General features: G+C 44.0%; 3 protein-coding genes across 6 annotated transcripts in view; 2 read left to right on the top strand and 1 right to left on the bottom strand.

The window, feature by feature from the left end:
* Window positions 1-2,098, top strand: part of tmem131 (transmembrane protein 131) — a 40,368-nt gene extending 38,270 nt beyond the window's left edge. For all 3 annotated transcript variants that reach the window (XM_017423505.3, XM_017423506.3, XM_017423502.3), the window contains exons 37-41: window positions 418-533; window positions 619-700; window positions 798-901; window positions 981-1,132; window positions 1,214-2,098. In XM_017423505.3, coding sequence (XP_017278994.1) covers window positions 418-533; window positions 619-700; window positions 798-901; window positions 981-1,132; window positions 1,214-1,480 — 721 coding nt within the window. In that variant the 3' untranslated portion in view covers window positions 1,481-2,098. The remainder of the gene's footprint in view (window positions 1-417; window positions 534-618; window positions 701-797; window positions 902-980; window positions 1,133-1,213) is intronic.
* A 931-nt stretch (window positions 2,099-3,029) lies between these two features.
* si:ch211-201h21.5 (uncharacterized protein LOC555526 homolog) lies at window positions 3,030-10,009 on the bottom strand. The gene is made up of 6 exons (XM_017423411.3): window positions 9,967-10,009; window positions 7,827-8,018; window positions 7,369-7,551; window positions 7,187-7,298; window positions 6,204-6,340; window positions 3,030-6,126 (listed from the first exon to the last, which is right to left on the bottom strand). The coding sequence occupies exons 2-6, from the start codon at window positions 8,007-8,009 to the stop codon at window positions 5,761-5,763; spliced, it is 981 nt and encodes a 326-aa protein (XP_017278900.1). The 5' UTR covers window positions 8,010-8,018; window positions 9,967-10,009; the 3' UTR covers window positions 3,030-5,760.
* Window positions 10,010-10,212: 203 nt separating this feature from the next.
* Window positions 10,213-11,675, top strand: part of LOC108240154 (basic immunoglobulin-like variable motif-containing protein) — an 8,624-nt gene continuing 7,161 nt past the window's right edge. Inside the window, exons 1-2 of one of the 2 annotated variants that reach the window (XM_017423386.3) lie at window positions 10,213-10,272; window positions 10,630-11,188. In XM_017423386.3, coding sequence (XP_017278875.1) covers window positions 10,717-11,188 — 472 coding nt within the window. In that variant the 5' untranslated portion in view covers window positions 10,213-10,272; window positions 10,630-10,716. Of the gene's footprint in view, window positions 10,501-10,629; window positions 11,189-11,675 lie in introns of both variants that reach the window. The other variant, XM_017423385.3, reaches the window with a different exon arrangement.

Genomic DNA, 11,675 nt, shown 5'->3' with positions numbered 1-11,675 from the left:
TAATCATCAAAATTAAACGAAATAAACATTTGAAATATATGAGTTTGTATGTAATGTATGAATATAATATACAAGTTTCACTTTTTAAATGGAATTACTGAAATCAATCTACTTTTTCATGATATTCTAATTTTATGACCAGCACCTGTAGTTTGTAAACATAGATTTCTGAAGACTGAAGTTGTTTTTAAGACAGTTCGGTCTTGTTCGATTGAACCGTTAGCTCATCAGTTTGGTCCCGATAACGATTTCTCCAAACGGAGGTTCATTTAAACAGCTGCCTACAGCAGTTAACCAAAAAATGTTTGCTTGTTCATTGGGCACGTTGCAACGTTTTGACAAACCTTACAAAAGTGAACTTGAGTAGTTTGATCATTAAACATAAACCTATAGTTGTATTTTGTTTTCTATTTACAGTGAAATAAATCCCAAAAAAGCCCCGGGAAATAAACTGTCCACCGGCACTCCACTCCCGGGCAAAAACGGAAACCCCACCTTCGCTGCTGTGGCTGCAGGTTACGACAAAAGCCCGGGTAAGCATGAGGCCGTGACGCACTTCGTGTTCAGGTTTGCACTAATGTTGTTCTTGCGGTGACAGTAACTTTCTGCTCTCACCAGGCGGTTCTGGCCCGGGTAAAACCGACAGCCAAGGCAAGACTCTGGTGCACACGACCTCAGTGGAAAGTGACAGCTTGGACAGGTAGCCTGAGAAAATGAGTCCATTTAGTTCAGTCGGGAACATCAACACTAATCCTAATTCCACTTTTTTTTTTTTTTTCCTCGTCCCCCACTCAAAGTTCTGCATTATGGAGTCCAATAGACTCGACCAGCAGCCCAAACTACCAGTCTGCCAACTCTTTCTCAGCATTTGGGCCCAACAACAACTTCAACCTGATGAGAGGTAACTTGTGGCGGTACAGAACAGAAGAATGTGGAGGGACTGGTTCGTCTCCTCAGTGCTGAAGTTTGTGTTTGTGCAGTTTTCAGCGGAATGAATCTCTCAAAGCCATCTGAGCCGCAGACGAGCTGGCCAGAGTTCAGCAGCGTCTCCTCGTCCATCTGGAACAACCCGAGCAGCGACTCTCTGCACTCCTGGCCCAGCAGCTCCGGCTCACCAACCACCCCAACTTCAGTAAGCGCCGCCGCGTGAAGCCGATCCGCCTCGCGCACAGCAGCACTGTTTCTGACGCCGCACCTTTTGTTTTGTGTGCAGTCACTCCTGGAGAACACGACTAATCCGTGGTCGGCGCCGACGCCCTTCAGCAGCTCCATCTGGTCGACCAGCCCAGATTTGCCACTGCACCCCTTTTCACCACCGACCAGCTCGGCCGCGCTGACCAACCTGGTGAACAGCCCTGCCCCGCCGTCCCCCGCCTCCGCCGAGATGAGCCGCACCTTCAACCCCTGGAGCGCGTGGCGTCCCACCCTGAGCCGGCGCAGCTCCGAGCCCTGGCCCAGCTCTGCCGACAACGACAATTAATCAGCAAACGATAGCACTTAACAGAAGTACGCCGTCTGCTAAAAGATAAATAAATAAAATCTCTTATAATCCCAGAATCCCAGCAGAAAGCCCATCACCCCACATTTACTTCTGTGGCTTTTTATTCATGGGGGGCAGGGATGCTATCTTTTATTTGAATTTGTTTTAACAGGTGCCCCTGGATTTGAAATGTCAACGCCATGTTTGCTAATCCCACATCTGTTAAAAAAAATAATGCTGCATTCCTTCTCAAAGTTTGGAACATGGCTCAAAGTCTCTAAATTTTAGTCCTAAAGTTGGGACAAATATGTTATTTTAATCCACATGCCAGTTTGATTCTTATTGGTTCCCATTAAAAGTTAGTCTGATTTAAACATGTTGGCAGTTGGGGATCCCTGCACCTGGCTGTGATTTAGCAGGAGGGATCTTTACGAAACAGAAACAGGATTTTTGTTTTTCCACGCCAAAAGGCAAATAAACCTTCAATTGTTCATTTCCCCCCTATATTTTTTTAAAAGTGGATTTTTTTGATTAAGTGATCAAACAAGTCCTTAAGTTTGAGGTTGGAACTCGTCGCCTGTTTGTCTGCAAGTTTAATTAAAGGATTTAAGCAGAAAATCTGGGCTCTTTTTCTTCCTGTCTTATGGTAAACCAGCAAACGGTATTTGATTTTGTAGTAAGAAAAGTATCTAGTATAATATACTGACTGTATTTTATAAGAGCCTGTAAATCAGATGCAGTAGGATAATTGGCTAGGTGTTTTTGGGTACAGGAATGTCATTATCTGCATTTAAGCTTCATTAATTCCTGGTTTTAACAATTTTAACAAAAACAACAAAGGCTGAAATTAGTAACCACACTAAGGATGATTTTAAATTGGGTTGAAAAAATGGTCACATCCTAAAAGAGACTATATTAAAAAATAAATACAGAGAGAGAGAGAGATGGAGAAATATAGATATAGCCCCTTTAAAGCTGTTTATTGCAAAGTGAATGTCCAGACAAAAATAATGAAATCTGAGCAGTTTTTTTATTTTCTCAAATCACTGGGTAAGACTGATGTGTTCTTTATAAAGTTTGTAAGCAACATTTGTGACCAAATGCTAACTACCACATGTGTTTGTTTACCTACGGAAGGAAAGGGACTGAAAATGGGATCAAAGACAAAACTTTCTGACCGTATTTGTTTACCTGCACAGACTACGGTCAGCCTGACGTCGGTCAGTTGTGTGACTCAAGCTTAAACGTGGTTTTCGGCGGGTTCGGTCTGTGCTTCATTTATGTTGAGTGTGGACCCGCATTTCAGGACTGCATGGAAAACTTGTGGAGCAAACTCTTTTAAACAACACCATTTGAAGATAACCTTATTTATGTTTGGTTCCATACTTTGCAATGAGGACTTTTGACTGATAGACTTATAAACTGGCTTTTATTTGAGCTCATTTTAAAGTAAGCAAAAGTTTTCCTCAGGTTTATTTCCCCAGCGTGATTTGGCATATTTCAAGAGAAAAAAAACAACAAACACTTCAGGGTATCCAGAAGTATATTAGTTATAGTTTATTGGCTGACAGACACAGGTTACAAAAGGATACAATCAACACGATTCATAGAAAGGACCAAATAAAACAGGCTAGAATGCTAACAGGTGCACATTACCAATGCTGCCATTTCCATTTCACTTAAAATAAGTTTAAAAAACCCTGATAGCATGTAGCTGCACAGTTTCAAGTCAATACTATCCAGCCTGTTATCAGCTCACAGTTCAAAAGCCTGCCTCTCTGATGGTATGGGGTTGCATTAGTGCCTATAGGAGGATATATATGTGAATATGTGTCTATAGGAGGATACAGGAGCTGAACTGACCTGCCTGCAGTCCAGACCTCTCATCTATAGAAAACATTTGATGCATCATGAAATGAAAAGCACAACAAAGACTCTGGACTGTTGAACAGCTAGAATCCTCCATCAGACAAGAACGGGACAAAGATCCCCTCCAAAACCTCCTGCAGCTGCTCTCCTCAGCTCCTAAATCTGTTGGTAGAAGAAGAGGGGGTGATCCACAGAGGGGAAACATGACCCTGTCCTGACTTTTTTGAGATGTGTTGCTGCCATTAAATTCAAAATTACCAATATTTATTTATTTATTTTTGGTACAATTTCTTAGCTTCAGCATTTTATATATTTGATATGTTCCATTGTGAATAAAAATGTGGGTTTATGAGATTCGCAAATCTTTTACAGTTTACACATTGCTGGATTAGGAAATGAAATTACCCCAATGCAAAAGTTTTGTGCAGACAATAATGTCCAGTTCCCCTCAGAGTACCGTGTGGTGGTGAGTGAGGGGTTCACAGTCCGTTAGGTTCGAGCGAACAGAAAGGTTCATGTAATCAGTGTGAGGTAAAGTGGGGCAGCAACAACTCGACTCTTAGTCTCCTTATACGAGATGACACAGAACACATTTTTGTTCTTTAGATTCAGAAGGTGGAGTGTTTTTGTAACTATAATTAACCCCAAAAGGGCTTCTGTTTTCATGCTGTCATCAGAGAGCCAATTGTTCTACCGTGTTTGATATTTCTGTTCTTATAAGGTAAGAAATTGAAAGAAAAGAAAAAAATAACGTTTCATGTTTGAACTGAATGCAAAGCTTCACCTGTAGTTTAATCAGGTGTGTGCTGCTCTCTGCTGGACTCAGCTGAAACTTCTCCTGCTTTCTTCCTCTTCTGCTTTTTTGTTTGTACTTTTGGTTTTAATGTGACAGAAAAATCATGTGACAAGTGAGAAATCAGCCTGATGCTGTTTAGGACAAATGCAACTTATTCCGTTTGTGGATTTCAAATAACAGACCGAAAACATCGAATGCTGAAGCTGAAAAAACAGCTTTTATGATGGATTTTTATGATGTTTTTTCTTGTTTCTATACAGTTGCTTTCTGTGTTGTGTTCTTTTCTGCAGTGCAACAAATGTTCTCGCTGTTTGGCAGGTCAGAACAGTGCGGTCTTATTTGTGGTTTTTACGATGTCTTGCTGAAATGAGCAAAACATTTGCAAAAAGAACAGTTTCAAGCAAGTGCACTTTGTTTCGGTTCTAAAACGTATTAAAATTAGGTACATTACACTACGTTATCATTTCTGAACAACAACTAAACCAAAATACAGAAAGGGTTTGTCACAAAAAAAAAAAGATTCAGACCATATTGGTTTTGATCCAGTGCTTTGACTAATTAATCATGGGTCAGCTTCAGCTCCTCTCTTTGACGGTGAAAGGGTTTAAAATGAAAACTGCTGCCAGTTTTCACAGGAGTGGACGCCCCACTGAGGTCCGACTGTCAGACCCAAAAAGCTCCATCTCAACTGTGATAGCAACTGTCAGGCACAGTGGTGGAGGTCTGATGGTTTGGGCTCCTTGCAGTGGTTGAGTTGGCCGTGAACGCCTCTGTAGACCGAAGGATTGCAGAGTCAATATGGAGGCCACCTGTCTGACAGCTGAGGCTTGGACTGAAACAGGACAACGATCCCAAACACAGCAGAGAATGGAAAACAGTGAAGCCAAAGTCTGAACCCGACTAAAAGTACGGATCCTCAAAAGAGCTGCGAATAAAAACCAAATACCAACAAACCTTTCGTTCTTATTTATTCACAAGGCTCACCAGCACTGAAATGGCTCGGAGCCTAAAACATGTCTACATTCAGACCGAACGACGCAACACAGACCAGACGTTCAGCCAACTTTAATCCAATTTTCAGGAAGGTTCTGTGTCCGTGACTCCATTCCCCCACGTTGTCAGACTGGATCAGAAGGAACCAGTTTGCACACCTGAAGTTATTGCTGCTAAAGGCTGAACTACAAGGCCATGAAACTGTGCAGTGGAGGTTTTGTCTTTAATGCTGATTCAGCATTTCGCCTTAGCACCTGGTGAATAAATTAAAGGCCTAGCGTTCCTTGAAGGAATGCATATCACCAGCTGCCTTTCATGCCAGAGTTTTCATGACATCATGAGATTGTCTTGTGTTGAAGAAAGACGGAGACGTTTTGGTCAAATCTCACATATAGCGCAGTCTCATATGATGTTGTCAGAGTGTGTGTGGAGGGGGAGTTTCAGCTCAATATCTGCAAAAGGGACTGAGTTAGAGCCATTTCTGTGTGGCTAATATTGATTAGCTGTGGCTGCCGTCTTAAATTAGGTTGACTTCAAAAGTAAATCAGGTGTAGATGTGCGTCCTGTGATTATTTTCTAAAAGGTTAGACTCATTTGTGGGTTGGCTTAAGTTGATTAAACGTTATTTCCTACATGGTTGTCTGAGAGACTCCATCACCAGCCGACCGAACTTGGCGACATCGCATTTCGTCAGAACGAATGCGCTGTGGCTCTTCTTCAGTTGGTTTGTGCGATCCAGCGCCATCATGCCACGAGCGATGGAGCCCTGCAGCTCCACGCGGACGGGACACTCGATGCTCTCCAGCACCATGCTGCCGTCAATGCAGGCCGCCATTGCGTAGGCATCATAGGGGACAAAGCCCGGCCCGAAGTATATGTCCCTTTTATTCCTCATCGCCTCTTTGGAGTAGGCCCAGCACTTCGATGTTATCGTCTTCATGAAGCGAGCCGCCGCAGCGTCCTGGCTGAGCAGCTCTTCAAAGAACTCCTGTACGAACAGAACCAGGCGTGATGTAGGGGAAACCATCGTTCAGGGCGGTGTAAGCGTAGCTGTTCACGGCTTACCCACGACAGAGCGTTTCTGCACGAGTACTCCCACGACGCGATGTACGTAGGGCAGAGGAACTCCTCCAGAACAATGTAGGCTGACTCTGGATCCATGGCAAAGTTAAACTCTGCACAAAGCGTCACATTTCCTATTCCTGCGTTGAGAAAAAAAACAAGTCACTTCACAAACTTCAAAGTACTTTACTGGGATTTTATGTGATAGGCCGACACAAAGCACTGTATAATTGTGAATTGGAAGAAAATGATACATGGTTTTCATTTTTATTTTACAATAATTGCATTTAAGCACCTTGACTCTGATACCCCAAACTAAAATCCATCTTTAGAAGTCACCTAATTAGTAACTAACTTCCTGTGTGTAATTTAATCTCAGTATAAATCCAGCTGCTCTGTGAAGGCCTCAGAGGTTTCTGACAGAATGTTAGGGATCGATCAGCATCATGAAGCCACGAGAGGTCGTGTTCGCAGTTTGTCACAAGCTGTGCAGAGATCCAGCAAACCTGCGGACGAAGCTGCTCTGCTCGGATCAGACAAAAAGTGAACGTTTTGGACTGAATGCTAAACGCCACATGTGACGGAAAGCTAACCCTGCACCTCGCCCTGAACCCCACCGTGAGACACGGTGGAGGCAGCATCAGTCTGCGGGGATGCTTTTCTCCAGCAGGGACAGGGAAGCTGGCTGACGGGAAGATGGATGGAGCTGACTACAGGGTTTCCATTCAATCTGACTGAGCTGAAGCTAATTTGCAAAGAATTAAGGGCAGAAATTTTAGTCTCTAGATGTGCAAAGCTGAAAGAGACAAACCCCGAAGGACTGGAACAGCAGTGAAAGAAAGAGGGTTCTACAAAGTACTGAAACAGAGGGGCTGACTGAAGGTGGTGGTCATAACGTGAGAAAATGTGAAAGCGTTTAAGAAGCATTTGTACGTTGTACATCCATGCCACAGATACAAACACTCGAAGCACGTAGGTTGACTTACCTTCCTTGTTGCCACCCATTATGTACAAGTCTCTGAGCTTTTGAGGAAAACATGGATCCAGTCTGACAGCCAGAGCCAGATTAGTGAGCGGACCGAGGGCCACCAAAGAGACCTGGAAACAACACAGTTTAGGAACTCTAGGGAGAACCCGCGCATCAGCACACAGCGGAGAGGCTCCTCACCTGCTTCTCGTGCTCAGACACCAGCCTAATCATTGCACTGACTGCGTGCTCTTGTTGGAGTTTCTCCTTCCACAGAGGGTCCTTGTCCTCGATCACGTCCCCAAGACCATCACCCCCAAAATGGTCACTGAATGAAGTGCTGGCCGCGACCAGAGGACCAGCAGACCCTCGAAACACTGGAATCTGCAAGAAAAAGTTCAAAATGTAACAGTTTCTTTTGTTTTTCTGGTATTAAGGGTCCCAGTGTGATCTAATATGATTCTGTTCTGATGTCTGCATTTTTCTCTCAGCTTAGATTGTTACAAAGTTTTGGGTAGAGGGTGCATCGACTCCCGAACAACTCCCTTCAGAAATGTTCGAGTTACGAATATTCTTCTACCTGAATACTAATGCACAGACCTGGACAAAACTGTGTAATTCTTCTTCTGATCACTCAAACCCAGCTTGAACAGACGTACCCCCTGGCGCTCACAGACGGAGAGAACCCTCAAAACGTTCTGACACACGTCCTCCACCGCTGCGTTCCCAAACACACAAGTCACGGCCAGGAACTCCACGTTCGGCGCCGCCAAGGCCATCATGATGGCCTGAGCGTCGTCAATGCCGCAGTCCGTGTCGATGATCACAAGCTTCTTCGGCATGGCTCTCGTCTGGAAAATTTAGCAACAGATAAATCTTTTTTGAGTTTTTCCAGTCTTCACTGTCCCATATGTCCTATATAATTCAACTGGATATATATATGTTGTGGTGAAAAATTGTAAAAATTAAAAGATGCAATGCAATAATGAGATCCTTTTGATGCTCTGTGAAAAGGAAAGTCCCGGGAAAACCCTACCAGGACATCTGAAATTTATTTCAGGTAGATCTGAGTCACTTTAAATGATGGCAGGTGTGTCCCCAGGAAGAACCAAGGCTGGAAAATAATCTAAACGTGCTTCAATAAATGATTAGCTTAAGGATGAGCACACTAATGCAACCAGATTATTAAATCTTTTTAATGTTTTTCTTCTGACAGATCTTTTTTGCAGTTTAGTTGTACAAAATATTTCACAGTAATGGGTGGAAAAGTTTTGAAATGATTTACTGTGAGGTTTTTTTTTTACATCCCAAAGCCTGACATTTTAACAGGGGAGTTTAGACTTTTTTACCCACTGTTTTATCATCATTATATTCTGCTAAGCTTCCAATAGCGATGCACCTGCTTGTCATCTGCTGGAGGATCAAGGTGCTCCTCTCAAAGTTTCTTTCACTTCTTATTTCTTCTGAAACAAACGCTTCAGTTTTGTGTGCTCCCTGCTCAGGATCTTCGAATGACCTAGCTGAATGGCCTCGGTTTTCGTGTTAGTTAACAGAAACCGCTCCTTGGGGGTGGCTGTGGCTCAGTGGTTAGAGCAGTCGTCCTCCAACGAGACAGCTGGAGATTTGATTCCACCAGCATGCCACATGCTGAAGTGCCCCTGGGTAAGACACTGAACCCCTCACTGCCTCACATGAGCCCCATCTGTATATGACTGTGATCTTAAGCACTGATTAAACTCTATATATGATTTATTTAGATTAGCTTTTATAGAAGAGTGGTGTATGATTGTGTGTGGATGGGTAGATGAAGGCACAGATTGTGTTGTAAAGGGCTTTGAGTGGTCTGATTGGCTAAAAAGGTGCTATATAAGTACAGTCCATTAACCATATTTCTGAGTGACTTACAACACCCATGCTCAGTCCGCAGCAGGAAGACTTTTTACAGCTCTGAGGTTACATCTAAAGGCTTCCAGCCAAAGATTAACAGTAGTTTAATGTTCATCTTGACCTTTGTGTCCCGTCTTGGTCTTAGAAGAACTTAAATGTAACCTTTCTGTGGCTGAGCGGCTTCTTTCGCCTCTTGGAGGTTAGATCCAGTCAAAGGTGATGATGTTAATTACCAAGCTTCAATGTCTTTTTTTCTTTCTTTTATTATGTTGCCTTGTCTTGTCTTTTGTTTTTATTTTGCATCTCCACTGCCTTTCTTTTTTAAATAATGCACTTTCCGACCAAGAACAGAGGAAGCAGATTGTTCTGTGGTAGTAATTATCTAGCCATAATTAAGAGATTTGCTTCCGTGCTTCTTCACTGACAAAGCAAAAGGAAGTTAAACAAGGCTGTGCGACAACATGTACAGCTATGGAAATTTGATTCAACTGGAATGATAATGGACAGGAGACTATCGCTGCACAAAGTTGCACAAATGCTCAGGCTGTATTGCATATAATAGGAAACTTCAAAATCAGATCTTAAACAAAATGTACCATATGTTCCTGAACAGAGCAGGCATGACAGGGTTAACTCTGCGCAAATGAAACTTGAGACACGTTTGTTATAAAAAGTGAAATATGCTGTTATAAACTAGGACAGAGATCACCAGTCCCTGTGGCTACAGTGAAGCCGCCTCTGCCTTATTCTATACTCAATAACAAGTTTCCATTTCAACTGTCAAGGTTGTGAAACTGTGAATATTTTGTCACACGGGTTGTTTTTACTGATATACAGTAGTTAGAGAAAGTTTAATAAGAGTTTTTTGTTGTTTTAAATTGTAGGATTGACAGTGAGCGTGGACAGACTTACCTTCCGGTGAAGTTTAAAGAGCCACGGCTCTCTCTCCTGTGATTGGTTTGATCTGTCGGACTTTTCCACAACGCAGGGTACAAAACGCGCCCCCTGCGAAATATAAATCTGCACATATTTTAATATGAGCGCTACAAAATGCGTTTTGCGTGACGTCAAAAAATGTTTTATTTTACATAATATTTTTAGATGGTGTTTTTTGTTTGAGGCATTGACTTAAATACGTTCATGTTTGTTTTCGGTCTCCCCCGTGCTCGCTGCTTGGAGTGGTACAGTCCGGGAAAACTGCTCTGGTAGAGGATACAGGTCAGGAGTGCGTCGTATCGTCAATTTATCGTAAATTTCTTTGACTCGGTTCGGATTATTGTTCCCCAAGGTTCAGTGTTAAATGCTTAGCCTCTCGTTTTGTCGGTTTTCCGACCTCCATGGCTTCCAGGCAGCGTTGAAATAGTCATGAATAGATACCGTGAGAGCAGGGTGTGTTTACATCTGCTAGCGGGGATGTAGCTCACCTCGACAGAAGCGGTCTCACAGGTGATGCTCAGCTAATGTTTACCGACCGCACAGCTCTCACAGCTGCTTTATTTGTTTTATCACGGGCGTCGGGTTAATGTGATGTTTAATAATGTTAAATGCTGTAATTCAACACGTTGGCCGTTTCAGGTGACGAGCCTGTCCCTCCGTCCCCAGAGGAGACGGTCGCCTCTTCATCACCCCCATCATCCTCCGTCCGCCATCGCAAAGGCTCCGATGCCCAATACGTCGGAAGGAGCGACCCTCTCCGGGCCGCCGGAGCCGACCAGGCCCGCCGGTGGAGCGGAGGAGAGCGGGCTGATCGGCTCCCTGGCCCGGGACGCTGCGCGGCTGAGGCGGGCTTCGAGCGCCGAGCTGCACCTGCAGTGGACCTGCCCAGTCACACACTCCCGGGAGAAGTTCTACACGGTCTGCTCCGACTACGCCCTCCTCAACCAGGCCGCCTCCGTGTACTGCCCGCCGAAGGGGGCCAGAAACGTGGCCCCGAGCAAGCAGGACGACGGGTCCCCGCTGGTGAAGCCCAAAGCCCCAGCGGACTTCAGCTGCGGCCCGGGCGGAGGGGCCCCCGTCGGGTCAGACGGGGACCGGGACATGGAGGAGGTGTCCCCGGGCCACACCAAGCCGCTCCTGGCCTGGGAGATTGACACGGCGGACTTCAATGCTGCCTACACCCGAAAAATCCGAACCAGTAAGTTAATACTGGCGCAGTAAATATCTTACCTGGCCTAGATAGCTGTTTTGAAGAAATAGATGGGCCACCCAGACAGGAACGTTTTGTGTGAATTCTCCCCCCCTCAAAAAAATAAAGATCCATTTGTATTATTTCAGCCTTGCTTCCACACAAAAATGGCGTTTAAGAAGCAACAGAACAAGTGAAAAAATCTTTAAATACCATTTTCATACAGACAACCGGAGCACAACCTTTTTGCAAACCATGTTGTCATTCATAGGCCCACCTCTAACATCACCTATGACCAGGGGTGGAAATTAAAAATTTTGTCCACCAGCCACTGTGGCTGGTGGACAAAATTTTTTACCAGCCACTCAAATATTTTACCAGCCACTATTTTTTGTTGTGACAAAAAGTTATTTCATATGATGATGATGATCGACGCGGGTGGAAGCAGTTGTGGTGCCCTACAAGCTGACTACTCTTGAAAAACAGAAAATAAAAT

This window comes from Kryptolebias marmoratus, linkage group LG24, assembly GCF_001649575.2.
Source record: "Kryptolebias marmoratus isolate JLee-2015 linkage group LG24, ASM164957v2, whole genome shotgun sequence".
Classification (NCBI taxonomy): Eukaryota; Metazoa; Chordata; class Actinopteri; order Cyprinodontiformes; family Rivulidae; genus Kryptolebias; species Kryptolebias marmoratus.
Note: the sequence above shows the minus strand (reverse complement) of the source record. Positions and strands in the feature narration are given on the sequence as shown.

Bases quoted from the DNA above. Each gene is read 5' to 3' on its own strand.
- si:ch211-201h21.5 (XM_017423411.3), bottom strand. From the start codon at position 8,009: ATGCCGAAGAAGCTTGTGATCATCGACACGGACTGCGGCATTGACGAC. The intron at 6,341-7,186 runs GTAAGTCAACCT...TTCTCAACGCAG, and splicing joins AATGGGTGGCAACAAGGAAG to GAATAGGAAATGTGACGCTT. The intron at 6,127-6,203 runs GTAAGCCGTGAA...CTGTTCGTACAG, and splicing joins GCAGAAACGCTCTGTCGTGG to GAGTTCTTTGAAGAGCTGCT.